We start from the raw sequence: 26354 nt of genomic DNA, 5'->3' as shown, positions 1-26354 counted from the left end.
CACCCCTAACTTTATATCCCCACTAAGCAAGCCCACCACATCTCTCTTTGGGATCTACTGTAGGTGCTGTATTCAAACAACACCCCTAACTTTATATCCACACTAAGCAAGCCCACCACATCTCTGTCTCTCTTTGGGATCTACTGTAGGTGCTGTATTCAAACAACACCCCTAACTTTATATCCCCACTAAGCAAGCCCACCACATCTCTGTCTCTCTTTGGGATCTACTGTAGGTGCTGTATTCAAACAACACCCCTAACTTTATATCCCCACTAAGCAAGCCCACCACATCTCTGTCTCTCTCTCTCTTCCTCCTATCTCTCGCACTGTTCTACTATAACAAATAAAACACTGTAAATAAAAAAGGCACAGTTCCCTCAGTGTTTGTCTAGCCTGGTAAAAAACTCCTCTGTGGATCTCACTCTGAGCCCTGTTCCTCATTACAGCTGGCAGCGTCAGTGATAATCACGTCATTTAGATGCAGCCTGTCCTTCGCTCCATTAGCAAGTCTGACTAAAGAATGTCCCCGACACAACACCCAGGCAGCTACACAGGGTTCACTGTCTGCCTGCTCCTCACATTCTGAGAATGCATCAGGACTGAGGGATAGATAGAGACAGAGTGCACTGTGGGTAAAGAAGGCATAAAACGGTGAGGAGGAAATTAGTTTCGGATTGGATTGCTGAAATGACTGGTTTTGTCAACAAGCCACTGTAAATTCAGCCCGGAGGAGGATGTGTTTGACTGGCTGAAATAAGGCATTGCATATCCAGCTGATGTACTGTGTGTTTATTGGTGTATGATGTGTGCACACACACGCACACACGCACAGACACGCACACACAGACATGCAGACACACAGTGTGTATATTCAGTATACACACTAAGACAGAATGTCAGTTGCTATGCCTTATTTCTTGTCTCGTGTGTGCTCAGTGGCCTTTCAGCTGAAGTGAACTGAGGACGATGAAGGATTGTTCCCATTGGTCCCTGATACTGTTGAAATAGGGCATTGTCTGAGTTCTATTCTGACTGGGGTTTAACCCTGAGGTTCTCGAGTAGAACATACAGAGAGAAACAATGTCTTCCCTCAGAAAAAGACAGGGTAGTACAGTATTGCTTTATCTGAACTATCTTGCACAAAGTGTATCAATCAAAGCACATGTTGTGTTAACATATGAAATAGCCGTCTCCCAAAACTAACTTCAAAGAAACTAGATTATTTTGCATGTACTTATTAAGGTCCTGCATACTCTAATAGTGGTGAAGGATGCTTATGCATTCATTTCATGCCTTAATGGATCATTTTCGGTCACACTTTGTTCTGCTTGCTAAGGTTACAATTAGGGTTAGAATAGGGTTTGGGTTAGGGCTTGGGAAGAGGTATGTTTAGGGTTAGGATAAGGGCTTGGGTTAGGGCTAGGGAAGAGATACCTTTAGGGTTAGGATAAGGGTTTGGGTTAGGGCTAGGGAAGAGGTACGTTTAGGGTTAGGATAAGGGTTAAGGTTAGGGTTAGTTGAAATGTTACTGATAGTCTGTAGAGCATCTACAGATGGATTATCCAAATAAAGTGTTACCCAATTTTTTTCAATTAATGTTGCATGAGGATAACTGAATGAGCTCAATGCCAACTGGTGCACACAGTTTTCGGCTGGCCTATTTTTTAGGTAAAAGGTCGTATTATTTTCTCTGGCTGACACTCGAAGGGCGGATAATGTCTTTCGCTTATTCAAAGACCTGCTGGCATTTTCGAAGGATGCCCTCGCAAGCCCTGTGCGGTTTCCTCCCAGTGGGTCGCTATGTTGTTTTATGAGCACATCATTGAGAATTGTGTTACTGTGTTTTTCATGGCCTGGCTCCAATGACAACGGTAAGAGCCTGGTCCAGTGAAAACACAGCAAGCCCAGAGACAAGAGGGGCCGTCGTCAAACAGGCTGTGAATCAGCTGCGTCCGACTGCCGCCCACAACCCTCAGATCCTACCCATGATCCTCAGCGGCACAGTTCCGAACAGGAGGCAGCGACGCGTCCTTTAACTAAGCCCCCCTTGGATATACTGCTCAGGAAGCAGCTGAATTTCTACATTTCCAATTCTGATGGCAATAACAGACTCCACTGCTTGGGCACCCGTCTGTCTATCTACCTGGCCTATAGTTTCCTCTTTTCCCTCCTCTTTCCCTCCCTCACAAGGCTGTAAAATACATCCCAAACACATCCATCCGTCTGCAAGTCCACTCATCAGATAAAACAAATTGCCATCAGATCAAGGGTGAAATCTCATAATACGCGCAGGGTACACCTTATCTGACTACTGTTTACTAAGGAACAGTCACATGGTCCATCACTCGCGGCAGCTGCATTATCACGAGATTCCAGGCTGGGAACGGGGAGAGAATCTGTGAGCAGCCTCTCTGTCTTCAGGCTGGGAGGTTGGTCCCAGCCCTCAGCAAGATGCATGACCATCCACACATTAACAATGACACACACAGGGAGCTAGTGTTTACATGAGATAACCCTGTATAAGCCGGCAGGTGATTCATCTTGTCTATATTAACACAAGGTTCAAAAAAGTAGCTAATTTATTCAGAAAAGTTGGGGAATGAATGGGACTTCATTTGCATGCTGGTAAAGTATACGGCTGATTTGGGAGTTAAAGGCTAAGTTAAACTGCTACACATTGATGAGACAAAAGGGACTATCAGAGTTTAGACGGAAAATGAAAATTACAAGGTTGATGTAACCATTTCAATTCGAGCCAGTACAGACAAACTGAAATTGACTGGAATTGGTATAGCTGACCTACCATCCAGTTTTTATAGCACATTTTTATACACAGTTTTTATAATCCATTAATATGAATGGACTGGACCATTGGCATCACTCACCCAGTGGAGGGGGTCATGATACAGCCCCCGCGGTCCACTGTCATCCTGCAGCCACACCCCCGCTCTGGAGTGTCGTGGTTCATGCCAAAGTTGTGCCCCAGCTCATGTGCTAAAGTCACAGCCGCGCCCAGGGGATTATCCGAATGATCCTACAGAAAAAAACACATTCATATTCTGTCGAAAAAACGAAATGGAGAAAAAACACAACTGAGAAAACACATTTCTGTACTTTGTTCTGTGAATCTTTCTGAAAACCATACCATTAGTAACTATTGTATAATGACTGCTTTGTGTCATGTCTAGCAGGAATAGCTAAGTAGAAGCACAATATTTAGTTCATTGAGCTCGGCGGATATTCATCGACTGTTTGGAAGATAATGGTTGTTGCATAGAGTAAACAGCTACAAGGTACAGTAATACAGTTCACTACACATCTACACATCCATCTTAGTTTGCTTGACTCTACAGGCTCACAGTGGTTCCATTAGGTGCCACTGATCCACATGTCATTAGAGATTCTGCACATGGAGGATGGGAGCTCATCGGAGGCTGTCTGCTGTTCCCTCACCAGCCCCAACCAACCCCAATCACACACTACTGCCGGTGGGGACAGATGCTGGGGAGCAATATAAACCTGCTGCATTATGACATTTTAGTGCACCGATAAGCTAGACCACTGTCCTTCAGAAGGAGACAGGGCAGAGGGAGGGGAGGGGGTGTAGTGAGATAGGGAGAAGGACAGAGGGAGGGGAGGGGGTGTAGAGAGATAGGGAGAAGGGCAGAGGGAGGGGGTGTAGAGAGATAGGGAGAAGGGCAGAGTGAGGGGAGGGGGTGTAGAGCAATAGGGAGAAGGGCAGTGTGAGGGGAGGGGGTGTAGAGAAATAGGGAGAAGGGCAGAGTGAGGGGAGGGGGTGTAGAGAGATAGGGAGAAGGGCACAGTGAGGAAACCCAGGAGAAATTGGACAAACGTATCAGACAGAGAAATGCAGAGATGAGTGCAGAGTGAGAATGGAATGAGACTGAAAAAAAGAGTGGCAAAGACACTGAGACACAAAGAGAAGAAAGTGAGGGAACACTAGAAGTGAAGGTAAGACCAGCTGCTGAAGCTTGCTGCACAGTTAAGTGCAGAGAGTGTACAGCAGCACACACAATGGCGGTATAAATTATGAAGGTCCCTCCCCATGGAACTTTACCCACTATGTGCGTGTGTGTCTTTATTAAGCCACACCAGGTGAACCACAGCCACTAAGCCATAAATGATGTATAGACACACACACACACACACACACACACACACACACACACACACACACACACACACACACACACACACACACACACACACACACACACACACACACACACACCAAGCTCTGAATTTAATAGGGGAAACTGGAGACAGAAAGACTTGTCTCAGTCATATAATGTTTCCCCTACATGTATGTGGACGCTGTCATCCAACGTGACGTAACGAGGCACACAAAGTAGGCATATGAATCAGCCATAGGTCCCTATGTCTCTAGACAGCCCCACAACTAGTCTGATTTCAGGTGGTGTGTACAGAGGCCTTGATTATTGTCCATGAGAAACGCATTCCTTTCCTCTTTAAAAAGGAGGGCCCTGATTACGGAGCCGCATGGCGGGACCAGTTTCCTGGGGTTTTAGAGGAAGAACACTATGTCTCTCACAGCCCTGTCATGTTTATGAGAAGTCTCATGGATGTCACTGAATGGTGCGGAACATACTGAACGCATCACGGCTGAGTGCCCCCGTCACAAGCACTGTAATTGTAGAATCAATGAGAGGGAATTGACGTAGTCGAAGTCAGTCAGAGCCTTCTAGGCTAGCTGCGATGGGGACAACACGATAGGGTTAGTTTGGTCATGAAAGGGTTTTACGGTCTTTCTGATATCGTTTCCAGACATACAGGGGGATATTTTATCTCCCAAAACAAGATGATTGTATTTTGTATTCTTTAACGACCAAACATTTGTTTAAAAACCCAGTGAAGTACAAACTGTGAAATTCAACCTACATGTGGAGTAAATAAAGAGGGTTGGAGTTAATTATAACATATGGTGGAATATGAAGAGGTTTGGCCCTATAACTCCATACATGGTTCTGTAATCCTGCTCCAAGCCTTCGCCATGTGTGAGTAATCGGAAGAACAAACATCTGGAAATATCCAGCCAACCCTGGCCAGAAGAAAAACATATCTATTAAAGAGATTTTCTGGTACTTTTGTATACTTTTTGTCCAGTAGTTGTGAAAGTAGCGCTCGCGAGACAAAAGTTGCGTACTACATCATTAATGTGCAGATATATGCATCACGTTATTGCTCTCTCTCGCTCTGCTGTGTGTACATCTTGCTAACTGTCACTCAAATGGAGAGGGGCTGAAGCTTTATTGGCTAGAACTTGAATTGCTAGAGGGCTGGCCCACATGGGGAAAATGGTATCAGGTGATACAGCGGGGATGGAAACACAGCTCACTTTGCTCATTGAACTTAACTGTGTGGGTGGTGCGTGGTAGTGAGTAAAGGGCATTCTATTTTGACCTATTGTATGTCCTGGCACAAATAATGTATCAGCCCTCATAAACATTTGAATGTGTCTTGTTTAAGCTCTGTGACTTACCTCAAACCCACATCGGCCTACATTTATAACTGGACTGGTTGGTTCAATTATTTCAAATTACCTTGGATGGTGTGTGTATGTGTATGTGTATGTGTATGTGTATGTGTATGTGTATGTGTATGTGTATGCGTATGGGTGTGTGTGTGTGTGTGTGTGTGTGTGTGTGTGTGTGTGTGTGTGTGTGTGTGTGTGTGTGTGTGTGCGCGTGATTGCATCTGTGTGTACATGGGTGTGAATATCCTGGTGTTTACATAATTTCCTCCGACCCTCCACCAAACAATGAACGGTGAACACATTTTCTTTACACGGTGCCTCTGGATAGCGATAAGCTGAGCTCTGAACAATATCAATGCAGTTGATAGCATCAGACTGAATAGAGGAGGAACACCAAGGTTCAGCTCATACTTACCATGACGATGCCTCCAGACTGCTCCACTGTACACATGCTCATGATGGGGGCCATGCCAATGGTGGTACCCTGGAAGTACACCCCACTGGGGGGAAGGGGATCGAGGAGAGGTATAGATGGTGACTTCAGGGATTAAATACATACGAATAATCCAATCATAGCCTATTCGTATCCCAAATCACAAACAAGGGAATTGTACTGTATGGGAGGTAGAACTTGCGTGTGTCTCTTTGTCTGAGTGTGTGCTTCATGTGTGTGATTATGCGTTCATGTGTACTGTAGGATCTCCACCTGATGAGCTGGGCATTGTCGTGTGATTTTGTAGGCAGTAGTTTGACTTTCCTCCAGTCTAGGAACTCATGCAGGGTGTTGAAGGGGTCCTGAGTGACAGGACACTTATCAGCGTCGCTCCACACCTCCAGGCCCACTAGGGCCACACGGATGTTCAGAACCCTATAGAACTGAGGAGGAGGAGGAGAAGGCCAGTGAGTAGAAGGATGCATATGTAAATCTGTCCAACAATGTATTTTTGGACAGATTTACATAAACATGTAGTATGGATGACTTGCTCGGGACCCTTATACTAGCGATCTATCGATAGCTGTAAAATACAATTTTAGATAGACTAAAATCAGTTGTGAGACACTGACAGTAATATATTAGCCTGATGTGGCATTAATCTTTACTGCCAGAGGTATTTCTATTTTAAACATAAGATGGATCTCTGCTGTGCATTGGGAGGTGGAGGTTTTACCTTGTCCACGTAATTGGCTATCTCTGCCAGTCTCTGTTTCACCCTCTCAACGTCCTTCCCCTGTTTCTGAAACTGAACACACAACCACCAGGTTAACATTATTAGACGTTAGGAAGCAAAGAAGGAGAAGAATAGCGGATGAGTGCATAAGATAATGCCCATATTATACAGTACTGAAAACTGGGTTCAATATCATTTGAACAAGTGTGACCGTGAGACACCGCCACGTCGAGACATTTACCTCCATTTCTTTCCACACAAACGGACTGATTGTTTTGGTACACCAACTTTTCCAACATGACTATTGCTATGATCATTGTTATTTTTATATCATATAATCATTATTATAGTATTCTTTATGTTAGCTTCATAAGAACACAAACGCTCCAGAGTCTGGTTATCATATAATTTACTGCCAACCTGTTCTACTCACCCCCTTCTTTGTGAACTGGGATCCTCAAAGGACATCGTTTAAGGGGAATCTCCAATTTAAGGAGTGTTTTGAAAGTTTATCGTAAACGCTAATGTGTGTGCTAATTATACCTTAGAGTTAAGTGTTAGCCATTGTAATGTCAACTGTGCAATAGTATTGCCATTCAAGTGTATTACCATTCAATTGTACATGGCAAGCAGATCTTCTGCTTGTCGAGGTCACATGCTGTTACTAAAACTCTGCCAAATACTCAGATATGTGAGTAATGTGAGTAGTTAATGGGCATTTTACCCTGTGTTTGAGGTCTCTGGCCTTAGGCCCCAAGTCAAGGCTATTTAGCTATTTTTATTTTTTGGCACAAGTAAGTTCATTTATATTTTTTCAACAAAGTATTTTTGGAAACTATTTGTTCTCAGTTTTTCTCATCATGTATATTTTCTCCTTTACACAAGCTAGTACAGTATAATGCTACTTCTATGCAGTAAGGGCCCATAAGTTCCAGATACCCTGTATCTTCAACCTGTCTGAGAGAGAAGGCATAACACGTCGGACAGGTTGTCAAGCTGCGATCAATCTGGATCTGGGCTGATCTCACAGTGGGAAAGAAACAATTGGCAAGTCAACGGGGAGCATGTGCACTGGCAGAAATAGCATGTAAGAGGCGTCGGATGCAATCAATGTTGAGACAGACTCTCCTTTTTCATCCCACTGTGCATCCACCTGCTTGAGTGTCCTAAGTGTAAGCCTACTTAACCGAACCATCCAACCTGCCCCTTATAGAGCTGAAGAAGCAAATGGGTTCTCTCCTCCTCTCTTCAAGTTCAGGTCAACAGCATCAGCTAGGGGCAGCCAAGGGAAATCCCAGTGCGAGCCTTTCTCTCCTTCTTCTGCATCCACACCGTTTCCTGTTTCCTGTCTAGTCCACTGGGGAATCATTCAGCACTTCCTGTGGAATACGGCTGCCACCGACGACCACACTGATTGCAGCAGCACACTGACCTAATTCTGCCGTTACCAAGGTGGATTTGTTCTTGCGTTCTTAGTCTCGCCTATTTTCTGCAGCAAAGTCTGTGTGGCTTACATCCTCATGCCCATCTCTAGCCATTGTGAATGGGCAAACCACATAGGCATGGTAATGATGAGGGCTGATGACAGGACTTTTATACATGCATTATAAATACATTATAGATACATTACCTCTCTGTTGTCTGCAACGATGACCAGCTCTACATATTTGGTAGTTTTCTGAGCATGCCTCTTGTTCTGTGATGCAGAAAGAGGGAGAGAGGGAGAGAGAGGGGGGGGGGGGGGGGGACATGGGATTCTAAATTTAACCACCCTTCTCAAGATCCTTCATGGTCTTTTTTGAGCACTGTAAACAACGCACACTTACGCACAACTTCCTGTGAGTCCACAGTGGGTTCTTTATGTTAAAGCTACTTCAAAAACATTGCTTATTAATCTTTCAAAAGGCTTCTGTCACGGCATCACCTTTGATTTCAACTTCGCATTAACCGCCTACACACCGGTGGTGAAAGCTTCACAAAAAAAGCCTATTATTCATCTGCTGAGTCACACAGACAGCAGACGCTTTTCTATGAAATATCTTGTTCACCTATTTTAGTACTCCTGTGTTTTTCATAGAGAGATTTTAAAGCATTAGCATTGAAAGCTGCTGATTCACTGTGTCAGTGAGTGTCTTGGTTATTGTTTCTGAGGGAAAAGGGAGGACCAGGATTAAGGGTGGATGCAGGTACTGTGGTAGTGGCAGATGGACCTGTTTACCTGCTACGTGGTGACTGGTGTGGGGAGCAGAGCCCACGCTCCTGCCCTGGCCCTGATATAGGACTCTGGAGCCAGGGTGAGAGGGAGAGAGTAAGGCCAAGGTTGGATCTCTACCATGGTTCATGTGCTGGTCTGACCTCCAATCCAGGTACAAAACCAATCCAGTTTAAGCCCTGGTTCCTGATCAGACAATCACAGCCACAGCGTAACATTGCTGTCATTGTATTTAATCGATCCTAGTGCCCCAAAAAGCTATGTTTTACCAACAAAAGTATGTTTGATCCTACCTCTAATGCAATAGCTATAAAGGCAAGCATTAGTTTACAAATGAACATGTAACATCTCCCTAAGGCTTCCCATTACAAAACAAAAATAATATCAACCTGTTTCAAATGGTGGCATGTTGATTCCCCCGTTCATGAAAGATGGCCTCCTGTTCACTCTGTTATCAAACCCAGAACCCTGTGTACAGCTGGTATCAGAAAGCTATCTGGACGACAACGTCACACGTCCTTTAGCCCACGCTCCAGACCAACTAAAACATCAATCCATTATCAAGCTCTGCCTTTTCAACACTTCTACATCTAATGATTCTTCCTGGGAGCTTCATCACGAACAGTGTTGTTATTAATGGAATCCTACAATATTACTAAAGTGGTATTTGAGGGAGGTTATCTGAATGGTCGGATGAAAAACTCAGATGCTGCTGAAGTTGATGACGAGCCTTACCCTGGTACTGAATGTTCTGAAAGGGCTTCTCAGATGGTTGTCAGGGGTAACAGAGGACATGTTGAAGCCATGACCACAGGTTCCGGGGGTCAGGTTGAGGTTTTCCCCTCGGTAGATGATGTGTTTATTATTGTCCTGGTACAACGATGGTTCAAGGATGAAGGTCTTATTTTCAAGTGAGATGAAACCCCTGGAAGAGAAGGGAAGACAAGGTACAGTAATGCTGTTCAACAGATCTGGCATAATGCATTGGCAGTGTGGACAGGGCAGTATGTGACCTGATTCTATAATACAAAATGATCATGAGCTATGTGGAAAACAAGTCAATGATTAAGGTATTTCTCTATGATAAGGATGTGGTTCTTTAATCTGGTGTTAGCAAATAAAACCCAAAAGTCTGGCATGAATCACATATCAGGCCTAGTTTCAGGAGGGCAAATACATTGCAGATGGTGTGTTTTAAAACCCAAATCATTTCTCAATTCCACATGTTTACTTTCCTGGCTGTGAGGAGTGCGGGTGGGTCAATTTTCTGGACCTTTTACACAATTACTACATGAACATGGTTTTACACATAAAAAAAACATCTTACCGGTTTTGATTGAATATGGTATAACCCACAATGTTCCTTGGTTCCTTGAGATGTGTAAAGGCTGTGGGCTCTGCCCCAGTCACTCCCTAGCCACACACATAGTCACTTCCTAGGGTGTGTTCAGCTCGCTTCAACATTTTCTACGTTGTGTGACAGTTTGTATTGAACGACACATTTCCTCAAAACGGTGTGCACCGTTCTTCAACAGCCTTTGAGGTAGATTTGCTCCTGTTTGGTGGGTGTGGCGAGTTGTGGCCGAATCAATATGGGTGTGACCATCTGAAATCTCAACTCATGCAGCAAACTATATTTATGGTAACTGCCCTAAGAGCCACAATAATCACAGCTTTTTCAACTGGTCGTTCAGTACAGTACCGTTTCCGTTGAGTTTAGCATTGCACCCTGTTCTGTCGTACTGAACGTAACCCTGGTGTGAGTGTGTCAGGAACGGGGAAGCCATCTTGATTATTGACTGCATTTGTGGGCAGAAATGTTTGTAACTAGGAAACTGTTTATAGTTGAAAGGTTATTTCTAAGGCTTACTGATACATTTGTTTTTTTCCCTCTGTACTACCTTTCCTTTGGATTAATACACAGCCTAACAACTCAACTGGAAAAATCTTTATTTCCTTTCTTGCGGCTGGATTATTTTTATTTGAGCTTTTTTGAGGGACTGAACTAATGGCTCTTAGTGCAATAACTCAGTCAATGTAAATGGACCCACTGACCTACAGTAGATTCAACTGCCCGAAATGTGTTCTTAGGCCAACCAAAACTCTGAAACAATTTGTTTTGGCATCAAAGCCAAGCCACATATTGCTCGTCAAACATCTGTCTGCCTCAAGGATTTTGTCATGAGGTACAAGATTTGAAAAAAGAAAGCATTACCAGTAAAACTCCATTGGGGTGGACTCTTCAGCCACAGCAATACTTCTAGTTCAGGTGTATTACCGCTAAATGTTCCTAGTCATTAGCTTTTATTGTGTTGTTAAAAGGATAATGGCATATTAAACGTTTTCTCGTCACATAATGCATCTGTAGTTTTGGGGTAATTAAACAGGAGATGAGCGTACATCAGCAGGCTTTCTGTTGCTGTTACCACTCAGTCAGGCAGGCAGCTTTATTACTTCCAGGTGGCTATTAGGCACAGACACATGCCCAGAGGAGAGGACAGACACGTAGGCCATCATTGTAAATAATAATTTGTTCTTAACTGACTTGCTTAGATAAATAAAGGTTAAATAAAAAATGTTATAAAAATAATCACTGGGTGGCCCAGGCCAAGTCCATTTTCTCTGTCTAGGGATCGCTTATATCCTCTGGTGGACTCCTATACTCTTGGGTAAGTGGACACTCATACCTGATTGTTGACAGAGCTTTAAGGGCCAGTTACACAGCATGTCTGACTGAGGCTGCTGGGATCTTATAGAGTGAAGTGTTACTTACCGGAGGCCAGAGCAGGTGCTGAGAGTGACGTCAGAGTTAGCGTGGCCCTCCACTTCTCCATGGTAGTAGCAGTTCTTCTAAAAAACACCATCATGGCACTCAAATCAGATTTGAACTGTGTCAGGACGTTCTTCACTATGCTATAGTATAGGGTAAATCCATTTGAATTCAAACACTTTTTGACAGCAACCATTTTGATATGAATGAAATGTTTGTCATTTCCAATTTGAAATTTGACTTGATTTGCACAAATGAAAATGTCCATTAATTATAATCCACTTAATAATTCACATTTCCTTTTGCGGCAGGTTCATTTTCCTGCTGTAGCAAACTGGCTCAAATTAAGATCCTACATCTGTATTGAAATCTTAGAACTATAGATAATAGGGGGCGCTAGTGATCAAGACATGGAGTAGGTCATGTTTTTCCGAGCTCATGCTGAAATTGCATTTTTTGTTAATATATTTTTTTTTACTTTGACCCAAAAAGAACTAGGAAACACAGCCATTGAATGACTTGCTTTACTCTGTTCAACTTTCATTTGTGTTTTAATGTGTAAATGCCGCATAACCTGCAAAAGTTTATGTTTCATCGGAGTCACTGACGAACGAGAAAACACTAGGCCCAAAACGAGGAGCTTGTGTGCTTCAACAAATGGATTTGAAGGCCGAGATTCTTGCTTCTCCATCTATACTCAAGTCGGAACTCAAGGAGGCGCTCAGTGAGGACTTTCATTTTATTAAGTCGAAATTACAAGCAGTCAAGAATGAGCTCACAAAGCATACAGCAATGGTTCGTACTGAACTGGATACAGTTAAGAAAACTGTCTCCGACATGGAACAAGGCTTGTCAACATGCTCGGACGACACGACTATGCTACAGACGCGATGAGAAGCTCGAAACTGATGTGGCTAGCCTTAAGGAACAATTTATACATCTACAAGGTTATATGCGAAGATCCAATTTCAGGATCATGGAGGTAGCTGAGGACCAGGGCTCAAGTTCTACTTCATCGGTCTCAAAGTTATTGAAGGAAGCCCTCAAATTGGATAAATACATCCTTGTAGACTGCTCACATCGGGGCTCTCAAGCAAGAAAGCCTGTCGGAAAACCTTGCGTCATTGTGGCTAAACTACACTACTTTCAGGATTGTATTGATATTTTTCGGCGTGCCAGAGAATTAGGCCCACTTTGATGCAACGGAGCATCCATCTCTATCTTCTCAGACTATGCCCCCAGCGTTGCTTGTGACCGTGCCGCTTCAACAATGTCAAGAGTCTGCTCTGTGAACGGACCAACGTTAGGTATGGTGTAGCTTTTCCCTTTTCCTGCCTGGCTCCGTATAACATACAACAGCACAGAGAAAGAGTTCAAAGACCCCATAAGGCGATGGTCTTTGTAAAGACGAATATTCTACCAAGGTCAGATGAAGCAAATTACTGAATGTTTACCTATTTGGCGATTAGGGTAATGGATGAATGTTTCTACCACTGCAGACTCAGTCTCTCTTTTGTAGATACTGTATAGCGTTGCCAGTGGTATCAGTTGATATTGTTATTATTAGGTAATGTTAGTGCCTTAGTTCTGGTGAGTCAAATGTCCTTTTGTTTTAACATGTTATTACCATGAAGCTGCTCATGTCTATTTGCTGTAAGATGTCATTTATAAAATGTTTTATACTTTCTTTTAAAACAGCCTAGTTTTGGGTTGTAAATAAGTCATTCTTATTTATTTATTATGCGCAACTTCTTCTAAATCCTTCATTATTTCAGCAGGGCTCTCTTCTCAATAGGTTTAGTATTCCCCACTACAAGCACATCATGTGTGTATATCTTTGTGTGTGGATTAGCGATTACCTTGTTCTATTAGGTGGCCAAGGTGACCAGGGTGGGTTTACTTTTCTATACCAGACTTCAGAGTATTGTTTTTTATGTTTTTTAATTCTTCTTCAAATGTTGGGTTTTTCTTTGCTATTTTTGGAAAAAATGTAATGGATTAGTTGTTATTGTAATCTGGCATCTATCCTTTTCCCACCTGACTTTACATGGCTAAGCCTAATGTCATGAGAGGGACATCTGGTTGCTCGGTCATTTTTGCTAGCTGGAATGATAAATCTTTAAAACACCCAGTGAAATGTAAAAGGTTTCTTTCTCATTTAAATCACCTTAAAGTAGATATGGCCTTTCTTCAGGAGACACATCTCTGCACTTTCGACCACTCTCGTTTAAAACTAGAGGAGCAGCCATTTTAATTAATAAAAACATACCGTTCGCAATGTCAAGTGCAGAGGCAGACTCAGCAGGCCGTTTCATTATAGCAGTAGGAAGACTGTATATCACACCTGTTATCTTGGCTAACATTTATGCACCAAATTGGGATAACAGTTCATTCTTCACAAATGTATTTTCTCGATTACCAAATATGGACACACACCACCTAATACTAGGTAGTGATATGAATTGTGTACTGCAGCCCAATCTGGATCATAGCTCTCCTAAGGTATCATCTTCATCAAAGACAGTATCTACAATTCAGCTATTTCTTAAGACATATGGCATATTTGATGTGTTGTGTTTCCACAATCCCACAGCTAGGAAGTAATCTTTTTCTCACCAATTCATAAGACCTTCTCACGTATAGAGTACTTTTTCCTAGACAATAGATTTCTGCCACTTATCGCGAGTGTGATTACCAAGCTTTAATAATTTTGGATCATTCTCCGCTCACTATGAAACTACTTATACCAAATAAACAACCTAATTATTGCCCCTGGCGGCTTAAATCACTACTGCTATCAGAAGAAACCTTTGTTGCTTTTATAACATCTCAAATTGAACTATTTCTCGATCTTAATCTAACCCCTGGACTGTCGCCTACAGCAGTAAGGCCTTCATTGATTCCCAATCTAAGGGGCCAAATTATTACGTACATCGCAAGATTAACGAAGTGCAACATTCCACACCTAGGGGAACTTACAAATAAAATCTTGGATTTGGATATGGCATATTCACACTCTTTACTAAAACAATGTTTGACACTTCAGAATTTGATGTTCTTTCAACTCGACAAGCTCAAAATCGAATGAGTAAATCTCGATACAAAAATGATAAACATGGAGAGAAATCAGGGAAAATGCAAGCACACCAGCTGCGTCAGAGAACCGCAAATCAAACCATAGCTGAGATAACTGACAAGCTGGGTAACACATGTATTGATCATTTAGAGGTCAATTCATGCTTTCATAACTTTTACTCACAATTATACACTTTGGAATCCGCTGGCAATGCTACCTTACTCAACACTTTTTTTGAGAACTTAGATATTCCTACAGTTGAACCTGAGATAGCTGCTGATTTAGAAGAACAGCTCTCCGTAGAAGAGATTGTGTTGGCAATTAAATCTATGCAGTGTGGTAAATCCCCTGGACCTGACGGATTTCAGAGCAAATTCCCCCAAAAAATCTCAGATCAACTCTCTCCTCTCTTTCTTTCCAAATTTGAGTAATCATTCTCCTCAAACTCTTTACCCTCAACAATTTCACTTATTCTGAAAAAGGAAGAAAACACTGTTGAGTGTGGTTCATATAGGCCCATTTCTTTACTGAATCGTAATGTAGAGATACTTTCTAAAATGATTGCCTGCCATTTTGAGTCAGAGTTTCCCTCCATTATCTCGACAGATCAAACTGGTTTCATTAAAAATGGTCATTCTTTTTTCAACATCAGTAGTCTTTATAATATGCTTTTTATTCCCTCTTCATCTGACACTCCAGAGATATTGTTATCAATTGGGCGGAGTTGGATTATCTATTTTATACTCTCAAACAATTTGGAAGTATTATTAACAAACAATACATTCTCTCCATTATTATACCGCTGTTTCATGTCTAGTCTGGAAAAGGGATCTCCTCACCGAACATGTACATTGATACAGATTTTGCATCTTTTGAGCAGTTAGTTCAAAAGTTCAATATTCCTAGATCCCATTTCTTTGTATCTTCATACTCTAGTCACGTCCCATCATTTATTCTTTATTTTATTTCACCTTTATTTAACCAGGTAGGCCAGTTGAGAACAAGTTCTCAATTACAACTGCGACCTGGCCAAGATAAAGCCAAGCAGTGCGACAAAAACAACAACACAGAGTTACACATGGGATAAACGAGTCAATAACACAATAGAAAATATGTATACAGTGTGTGCAAATGAAGTAAGGCAATAAATAGGCCACAGTGTCGAAATAATTACAATTTAGCAATTAACACTGGAGTGATAGATGTGCAGAAGAGGATATGCAAGTATAAATACTGGTATAAATACTGGTGTGCAAAAGAGCAGAAAAAAACTAAAAAACAAATATGGGTTGAGGTAGGTAGTTGGGCGGATGGGCAATTTACAGATGGGCTGTGTACAGTTGCAGCGAGCGGTAAGCTGCTCTGACAGCCGATGCTTGAAGTTAGTGAGGGAGGTATATGTCTCCAACTTCAGGGATTTTTGCAATTCATTCCAGTCATTGGCAGCAGAGAACTGGAAGGAAAGGCAGCCAAAGAAGGTGTTGGCTTTGGGGATGGCCAGTGAAATATACTTGCTGGAGCGTGTGCTACGGGTGGGTGTTGCTATGGTGACCAGTGAGCTGAGATAAGGTAGAGCTATACCAAGCAAAGACGTATAGATGACCTGGAGCCAGTGGGTTTGGCGACGAATATGTAGCGAGGACCAGCCAACGAGAGCACACAGGTCGCAATGGTGGGTAGTATATTGGGCTTTGGTGACAAAACAGATGGCACTGTGATAGACTGCATCCAAGTAGTGTTGGAGGCTATTGTATAAATGACATCGCCCAAAGTCAAGGTTCGGCAGGATAGTCAGTTTTACGAGGGTATGTTTGGCAGCATGAGTGAAGGAGGCTTTGTTGCGAAATAGGAATTTGATTCTAGATTTAACTTTGGATTTGAGATGCTTAATGTGAGTCTGAAAGGAGAGTTTACAGTCTAGCCAGACACCTAGGTATTTATAGTTGTCCACATATTCTAAGTCAGAACCGTCCAGAGTAGTGATGCTAGGCGGGCAGGCAGGTGTGGGCAGCGATCAGTTGAAGAGCATGCATTTAGTTTTACTAGCGTTTAAGAGCAGTTGGAGGCCATGGAAGGAGTGTTGTATGGCATGGAAGCTCGTTTGGAGGTTTATTAACACAGTATCCAAAGAAGGGCCAGATGTATACAGAATGGTGTCGTATGTGTAGAGGTGGATCAAAGAATCACCTGCTGCAAGAGCAACATCATTGATATATATAGAGAAAAGAGTCGTCCCGAGAATTGAACCCTGTGGCACCCTCATAGAGACTGCCAGAGGTCCAGAAAACAGGTCCTCTGATTTGACACACTGAACTCTATCTGAGAAGTAGTTAGTGAACCAGGCGAGGCAGTCATTACAGAAACCAAGGTTGTTGAGTCTGCTGATAAGAATACGGTGATTGACAGAGTCAAAAGTCTTGGCCAGGTCGAGCATGGCTGAGGTGCACTTGTGACCAGCTCGGAAACCGGATTGCATAGCAGAGATGGTACGGTGGGATTCGAGATGGTCGATGATCTGTTTGTTCACTTGGCTTTCGAAGACTTTAGAAAGGCAGGGCAGAATGGATATAGGTCTGTAACAGTTTGGGCCTAGAGTGTCTCCCCCTTTGAAGAGGGGGATGATCGCGGCAGCTTTCCAATCTTTAGGAATCTCAGACGATACGAAAGAGAGGTTGAACAGACTAGTAATTGGGGCTGCGACAATGGCAGCTCTTTCAGGACATCAGCTGTCTGGATTTGGGTGAAGGAGAAGCAGGGGGGGGGGGCTTGGGCCAGTAGCTGCGGGGGGTGCAGAGCTGTTTGCTGGGGTTGGGGTAGCCAGGTGGAAAGCGTGGCCAGCTGTAGAGAACTGGTTATAGAAATTCTCGATTATCGTGGATTTATCGGTGGTGACATTGGTTCCAAGCAAGAGTGCAGTGGGCAGCTAGGAGGAGGTGCTCTATAGTGTTCCAAAACTTTTTGGAGTTAGTGCTGCAGGATGCAAATTTCTGTTTGAAAAAGCTGTTTGAAAAAGCTTTCCAAACTGACTGTGTATCTTGGTTCCTGACTTCCCTGAAAAGTTGCATGTCGCAGGGACTATTCAAAGCTAGTGCAGTGCGCATGGTTTTGTGCTGGTCAAGGGCAGTCAAGTCTGGAGTGAACCAAGGGCTATATCTGTTCATAGTTGTTGTTGTTTTTGAAAGGGGCATGTTTATTTAAGATGGTGAGGAAGGCACTTCTGAAGAACAACCAGGGAGGATGCCTGACGGGAGGAGGTCAATATCCTTCCAGGATACCCAGGCCAGGTCGATTAGAAAGGCCTGCTCGCAGAAGTGTTTTAGGGAGCGTTTGACAGTGGTAAGGGGTGGTCGTTTGACTGCGGACCCATAACGGACTCAGACAATGAGGCAGTGATGGCTGAGATCCTTGTTGAAAACAGCAGAGGTGTACTTAGAGGGCAAGTTGGTCAGGATGATGTCTATGAGGGCGCCCATGTTTACAGATTTGGGGTTCTACCTGGTAGGTTCCTTGATAATTTGTGTGAGATTGAGAGCATAATGCCCACCTACCTCCATTCTAGATTATAGTTTTAAAGTGAACCCTTGTATAAACTCGCACAATCTGGATTCCCTGAACTCTCTTAAGAACCAATGGAAAGAGGATTTAGGGGACAACTTTCAGACGAAACTTGGCAGAGTATCCTTAAGAGAATACATTCTTCATCTATATGTCTAAGACATGATGTAATTCAATTTAAATTAGGTCATCGGCTGCATTGAAATGGAACCGAACTTGTAGACTTGTTTACGTGTTGCTGTGCGTTTTGTTGCCAACCTTACTTTGCTACTTGACAACTTTACGGTTTTTACTTTTTAATTGCCGTTTATATTTTTAGTTTTTCCCTCACTCAACTTTTTTTCATTCAACTTTTTCACTCCGGGCGCTTTATCTGGACATGGTTCTACAGGACCTCCACCAGCCGAAGCTAAGTAGTAACATTAACATGATGCCTCCTAATTGCAGTCGCTGTACTCATAATATACTGGGGAACGATCGCCTTACGGCGAGGATAGCTGAGCTGCAAGCCCAGCTTCAGACGCAATCGTTAGGCAAGGGTAATTTCAGTGTAGGAAAGGATGAAACAGCGTCTGTGCCACCAGTAAGTACAGATAGTAACGTTAGTACAAATCCCCTCGCACAGTCCCCGCAGCCGGACAACTTTCTCATGGCTTCTGGAGGGAAATGCTGTAGGAATGCTCAACCGGTGTCGCTCTTTCAGCTGACAGAAACTTTCAACCGGTTTTCTCCATTAAGCAGCGAGTCTGAGGCAGAGCCTTCTCTGGTCTCTACTCCTCCTGTTACGGAGACGCCAAAGCTTCCCACCATTAGCTCTGACAAATTAAAAACCCTATTCATTGGCATCTCCATTACCCGCAGTATTAGACTTAAAACAAATCATCCAGCGATCATACACTGTTTACCAGGGGGCAGGGATACCGACGTTAAGGCTAATCTGAAGATGGTGCTGGCTAAAGATAAAACTGGCAAGTGTTATCCATGTAGGCACCAACAATGTTAGCATGAAACAGTCAGAGGTCACTTAGCGCAACATAGCTTCAGCGTGTAAATCAGCTAGAAAGATGTGTCTGCATCGAGTAATTGTCTCTGGCCCCCTCCCCGTTAGGGGGAGTGATGAGCTCTACAGCAGAGTCTCACAACTCAATCGCTGGTTGAAAACTGTTTTCTGCCCTTCCCAAAAGATTTGTAGATAATTGGCCCTCTTTCTGGGACTCACCCACAAACAGGACCAAGCCTGGCCTGTTGAGGAGTGACGGACTCCACCCGAGCTGGAGGGGTGCTCTCATCTTATCTACGAACATAGACAGGGCTCTAACTCTCCTAGCTCCACAATGAAATAGGGTGCAGGCCAGGCAGCAGGCTGATAGCCAGCCTGCCAGCTTAGTGGAGTCTGCCACTAGCACAGTCAGAGTAGTCAGCTCAGCTATCCCCATTGCGACTGTGTCTGTGCCTCGACCTAGGTTGGGCAAAACTAAACATGGCAGTGTTCGCCTTAGCAATCTCACTAGAATAAAGACCTCCTCCATTCCTGCATTGTTGAAAGAGATCGTGATACCTCACATCTCAAAATAGGGCTCTTAATGTTACATCCCTCACTTCAAAGGCAGTTATAGTCAATGAACTAATCACTGGTCATAATCTTGATGTGATTGGCCTGACTGAAACATGGCTTAAGCCTGATGAATTTACTGTGTTAAATGAGGCCTCACCTCCTGGTTAAACTAGTGACCATATCCCCCGTGCATCCCGCAAAGGTGGAGGTGTTGCTAACATTTACGATAACAAATTTCAATTTACAAAAAAACCCGGACGTTTTCGTCTTTTGAGCTTCTAGTAATGAAATCTATGCACTAGTAATGAAATATATTGTCATAAGAAACTAGCTCCCTGGTTTTCAGAAAATACCCGAGCTCTGAAGCAAGTTTCCAGAAAATTGTAACGGAAATGGCGCCACACCAAACTGGAAGTCTTCCGACTAGCTTGGAAAGACAATACTCTCGTGCAGTATCGAAGAGTCCTCACTGCTGCTCGATCATCCTATTTTTCCAATTTAATTGAGGAAAATAAGAACAATCCAAAATGTATTTTTGATACTGTCGCAAAGCTATCTAAAAAGCAGCATTGCCAAAGAGAGGATGCCTTTCACTTCAGCAGTAATAAATTCATGAACTTCTTTTTAATTTAAAATATTTTTTTTACCCCCTTTTTTTCCACAATTTCATGGTATCCAATTATTAGTTGCTACTATCTTGTCTCATTGCTACAACTCCGTACGGGCTCGGGAGAGACAAAGGTCGAAAGTCATGCGTCCTCCGAAACACAACCCAACCAAGCCGCACTGCTTCTTAACACAGCGCGCAATCGACCCGGAAGCCAGCCGCAACAATGTGTCAGAGGAAACACCGTGCACCTGGCGACCTTGGTCACCTGGGAGGCCCTAAATTCATGAACTTCTTTGAGGAAAAGATCATGATCATTAGAAAGCAAAACGGACTCCTCTTTAAATCTGCGTATTCCTCCATAGCTCAGTTGTCCTGAGTCTGCACAACTCTGCCAGGACCTAGGATCAAGGGAGACACTCAAGTGTTTTAGTACTATATCTCTTGACACAATGATGAAAATAATCATGACCTCTAAACCTTCAAGCTGCATACTGGACCCTATTCCAAACTAAACTACTGAAAGAGCTGCTTCCTGTGCTTGGCCCACCTATGTTGAACATAATAAACACCTCCCTATCCACCGGATGTGTACCAAACTCACTAAAAGTGGCAGTAATAAAGCCTCTCTTGAAAAAGCCAAACCTTGACCCAGAAAATATAAACAACTATCGGCCTATCGGAATCTTCCATTCCTCTCTAAAATTTTTGAAAAAGCTGTTGCGCAGCAACTCACTGCCTTCCTGAAGACAAACAATGTATACGAAATGCTTCAGTCTGGTTTTAGACCCCATCATAGCACTGAGACTGCACTTGTGAAGGTCATAAATTACCTTTTAATGGCGTCAGACTGAGGCTCTGCATCTGTCCTCGTGCTCCTAGACCTTAGTGCTGCTTTTGATACCATCGATCACCACATTCCTTTGGAGAGATTGGAAACCCAAATTGGTCTACATAGACAAGTTCTGGCCTTGTTTCGATCTGTCGGAAAGATATCAGTTTGTCTCTGTGAATGGTTTGTCCTCTGACAAATCAACTGTAAATTTCAGTGTTCCTCAATGCTCCGTTTTAGGACCACTATTGTTTTCACTATATATTTTACCTCTTGGGGATGTCATTCGAAAACATAATGTTAACTTTCACTGCTATGCGGATGACACACAGCTGTACATTTCAATGAAACATGGTGAAGCCCCAAAATTGCCCTCGCTAGAAGCCTGTGTTTCAGACATAAGAAAGTGGATGACTGCAAACTTTCTACTTCTAAACTCATACAAAACAGAGATGCTTGTTCTAGGTCCCAAGAAACAAAGAGATCTTCTGTTGAATCTGACAATTAATCTTGATGGTTGTACAGTCGTCTCAAATAAAACTGTGAAGGACCTCGGCGTTACTCTGGACCCTGATCTCTCTTTTGACGAACATATCAAGACTGTTTCAAGGACAGCTTTTTTCCATCTATGTAACATTGCAAAAATCAGAAACTTTCTGTCCAAAAAGGATGCAGAAAAATGAATCCATGCTTTTGTTACTTCTAGGTTAGATTACTGCAATGCTCTACTTTCCGGCTACCCGGATAAAGCACTAAATGAACTTCAGTTAGTGCTAAATAAGGCTGCTAGAATCCTGACTAGAAGCCAAAAAATGTGATCATATTACTCCAGTGCTAGCCTCCCCACACTGGCTTCCTGTTAAGGCAAGGTCTGATTTCAAGGTTTTACTGCTAACCTACAAAGCATTACATGGGCTTGCTCCTACCTATCTTTCCGATTTGGTACTGCCGTACATACCTACACGTACGCTACGGTCACAAGACGCAGGCCTCCTAATTGTCCCTAGAATTTCTAAGCAAACAGCTGGAGGCAGGGCTTTCTCCTATAGAGCTCAATTTTTATGGAATGGTCTGCCTATCCATGTGAGAGATGCAGACTCGGTCTCAACTTTTAAGTCTTTACTAAAGACTCATCTCTTCAGTGGGTCAGATGATTGAGTGTAGTCTGGGCCAGGAGTGTGAAAGTGAACGGAAAGTCTCTGGAGCAACGAACCACCCTTGCTGTCTCTGCCTGGCCGGTTCCCCTTTCTCCACTGGGATTCTTTGCCTCTAACCCTATTACTGGGGCTGAGTCACTGGCTTACTGGTGCTCTTCCATGCTGTCCCTAGGAGGGGTGCGTCACTTGAGTGGGTTGAGTCACTGACGTGATCTTCCTGTCTGGGTTGGGTTGTGCCGTGGCGGAGATCTTTGTGGGCTATACTCGGCCTTATCTCAGGATGGTAAGTTGGTGGTTGAAGATATCCCTCTAGTAGTGTGGGGGCTGTGCTTTGGCAAAGTGGGTGGGGTTATATCCTGCCTGTTTGGCCCTGTCGGATGGGGCCACAGTGTCTCCTGACCCCTCCTGTCTCAGCCTCCAGTATTTATGCTGCAGTTGTTTATGTGTCGGGGGGCTAGGGTCAGTCTGGAGTACTTCTCCTGTCTTATCCGGTGTCCTGTGTGAATTTAAGTATGCTCTCTCTAATTGTCTCTTTCTTTCTTTCTCTCTTTCTTTCTTTCTTTCTTTCTCTCTCTCGGAGGACCTGAGCCCTAGAACCATGCCTCAGGACAACCTGGTATGAAGTCTCCTTGCTGTCCCCAGTCCACCTGGCCGTGCTGCTACTCCAGTTTTAACTGTCCTGCCTGCGGCTATGGAACCCTGACCTGTTCACCGGATGTGCTACCTGTCCCAGACCTGCAGTTTTCAACTCTCTAGAGACAGCAGGAGCGGTAGATACTCTTAATGATCGGCTATAAAAAGCCAACTGACATTTACTCCTGAGGTGCTGACTTGTTGCACCCTCAACAACTTCTGTCATCATTATTATTTGACCATGCTGGTCATTTATGAACATTTGAACATCTTGGCCATGTTCTGTTATAATCTCCACCCGGCACAGCCAGAAGAGGGCTGGCCACCCCTCATAGCCTGGTTCCTCTCTAGGTTTCTTCCTAGGTTTTGGCCTTTCTAGGGAGTTTTTCCTAGCCACCGTGCTTCTACACCTGCATTGCTTGCTGTTTGGGGTTTTAGGCTGGGTTTCTGTACAGCACTTTGAGATATCAGCTGATGTAAGAAGGGCTATATAAATACATTTGATTTGATTTGATTGGTCAATAGATCCCACTTGTGACTGATGTAAGCAGGCTCCTGCTACAGTACTTTAATAAACATGTTTTGGACATGCCCGACATTTGAGATGTTTTCTAACATACTGGAAAGGCATATAGAACCTTCTGCTTTTATTGCATTATTTGGAGTGGCACAATGGGAGGTCCCTTTAAACAGTTCTATAGAGTGGAACAATGGGAGGTCCCTTTAAACAGTTCTATAGAGTGGCACAATGGGAGGTCCCTTTAAACAGTTCTATAGAGTGGCACAATGGGAGGTCCCTTTAAACAGTTCTATAGAGTGGCACCACAGGAGGCCCCTTTAAACAGTTCTATAGAGTGGCACCACAGGAGGCCCCTTTAAATAGTTCTATAGAGTGGCACCACAGGAGGCCCCTCTAAACAGTTCTATGGGCAACATGCTGATATTTACCACTCTTCTAGCTAGACGTCTTCTACTATTTAAGTGGAAGGATCGGTTTCCTCCTACTTTTAACCACTGGATAAAGGAAGTTAAGCAACATCTCAAGATAGAGAAAACACGCTACTCCATTAGGGGATCTTCAATTACATTATATAATATCTGGCAACCTTTCCTGTACTTTGTAGAAGACATGGACTCAGCTAATTTGACATCTCCATAAACCAACCGAAATTAGAAATGGTATCATTATTTTTAATATTTTTAAACTTTTTGTTTTATAATATCTTTGTATTTCTTTTACTATGTGATTATATTACTCATTGTATATCATGGCTGCTTTAAATCTGGTTTTGGGGTGGGACTCTGTTAGAGCATGGGGGGGTTTGGGTGGGTTTGATTTGGAGGGGATCCGTGTGTGTAGCTGACCTCTAAGTATTCTGTCTGTTATCTGTAGAATCATAAAAAATGGCATATATATATATATATATATATATATATATATATATATTTTATAGAATAGACATGACCACTGAAGTTAACATTCACCGGTGTGTGAACCGGCAGCCATCTTTGTGGTAATAATTAAAAGTTCAAATGTCAATTAAATTTAAATGTCAATGGTGTACCAGCTAAATTGCAGTGGCCTGAAGGGATAGGTCCATTCTATGAATTATATTTATATGATTGAAATGACACCCACCCTGTATTCAAGAGCATGTTGTCTCAACCGATGGCAGGCACAACACAAAAACCTCAGATGATGTAAAATAGGGTGAAAGCTAAATCTGAGTTTACACGTTTTAGAGTTTTTTTTAAGGTTAAAGGTAAGAAAATGACAAAATTCCCCCCCCCCCAAAGAATTGTTGTTGAAATGATCAAATAGTTTGACTAACCTGTTTGGAAGCTTTTAAATTATATTAAACTCAACCGGTTATCTTTTCCAGTGAAGAAGACATGGATGTCTCATGGAATGGTAGGGTATGCAAAATGGGTCAACTTTGAGCACCTTTATCTCATGAATGTTTTGTCATTTAAAAAAAAATGTCACTTTCTGACCACTTCTTCCATGGGCAAACATGTATGGAATGTTTTAATCAAAATGGATGCTGTCAAAAAGTGATCGATTTCAAATGGATTTAGCGTATACTTATCTTTTGTTTCACCCATGGTCAACCATGGAAAGGAGAAGTGGAAAGGAAGCCATCTAAGTGTACAGAGACATAATGTAGCTACTGTCTGTCTGAGACAGTATGATGAGGAGGAACTGTCTGGTTTGGAGTGAAAACAAAACCTCTGTATTATGGCTGACAGGCTTCTTTCAAGTCTACACTAATCCCTCCAAGACCAACTGATTTGTTAGCCAAAAGTCTGTTTGAAAAATACAGAATGTCAATACTGAACTGTGAGGAAATACTTGAGGCTGGCATTTTCCATAGCCACAGTTCATACTTTTACACAATCACTTCAGCTGTGCTGACTTGACTCCAAAAGAGACTCCCTTACTCCTCTGAAAGGAAAGGAATGAGACTCTTTATGTGAAACTATTTGAAAAAGCATTACTATGAATATATAATATACATTGCTGAGTCACCAGCTAGGCTTAATGGCCTTCACTTCACTTCCATTACATTAAACATGAACGGTGCCATAGACATATATTGGGAAACGCTAGGTTTAGCATTTACCTTAGCTTCTTCATCTTTCTTTAGGACACTGTGATTCATTTTTTGAGTGCGTACCAATTTATGGTTTTATAATGTCCATAAATACTTTCAGTTGTGTTTTGGATAGTGACCTTTTAAAACGAAAATAGCAGGCAAATACAAGGTAATCTACTTTCAAAATAAGTGTTTTTTGACAGTTGGTTTTTCATAGGTCAAACATCTGAAAAGTCTAAAAAGGGTGCGATGTCATGGCATTTAAAGCATAGTCAATTTGAGAAATGTCACATAATATAAAACTTTACATTTTTGCATACCCATTCAACCTACTATTTAGAATGCAACAATGGGCATTCGTACAGTTTAGCTTTGAGGAAATTATATTGTCAATCAGTGCCAAATCACAAAGCATTTCCCTTTCCAACTGCCAAGCACCTGTCAAGCTGTCCTCACCTCTGCTCAATTAAGTCATATTTTCAATCTCACTCCAACTGTGAAGCGGGAACAAGCCTGCTAACTAAGCAAAGGCTTTTGAAAATCACTAATGAGGCTTGGTTGGCTTGGTTATCCCAGAACGCTTCAACACGTTCTACCTGAAGGCTGGCCTAGAAAAGTTGCTGTGCTGACCTTTTGTCAAACTGTCAACAGTTGAGCTAATTACTTTAAGGAAG

At 42.8% G+C, this 26354-nt stretch overlaps 1 protein-coding gene across 2 annotated transcripts in view; it reads right to left on the bottom strand.

Annotated features, from left to right (window-relative positions):
• Nucleotides 1–26354, bottom strand: part of LOC110529328 (disintegrin and metalloproteinase domain-containing protein 12) — a 148149-nt gene that overhangs the window by 33429 nt on the left and 88366 nt on the right. For both annotated transcript variants that reach the window (XM_021611461.2, XM_021611468.2), the window contains exons 5-11: nt 11672–11748; nt 9634–9823; nt 8317–8382; nt 6687–6758; nt 6224–6393; nt 5933–6017; nt 2888–3036 (exon numbers count right to left, since the gene is read on the bottom strand). In XM_021611461.2, the coding sequence (XP_021467136.2) occupies nt 2888–3036; nt 5933–6017; nt 6224–6393; nt 6687–6758; nt 8317–8382; nt 9634–9823; nt 11672–11748 (809 nt within the window). The remainder of the gene's footprint in view (nt 1–2887; nt 3037–5932; nt 6018–6223; nt 6394–6686; nt 6759–8316; nt 8383–9633; nt 9824–11671; nt 11749–26354) is intronic.

This window comes from Oncorhynchus mykiss, chromosome 1 (assembly GCF_013265735.2).
Source record: "Oncorhynchus mykiss isolate Arlee chromosome 1, USDA_OmykA_1.1, whole genome shotgun sequence".
NCBI lineage: Eukaryota > Metazoa > Chordata > Actinopteri > Salmoniformes > Salmonidae > Oncorhynchus > Oncorhynchus mykiss.
Note: the sequence above shows the minus strand (reverse complement) of the source record. Positions and strands in the feature narration are given on the sequence as shown.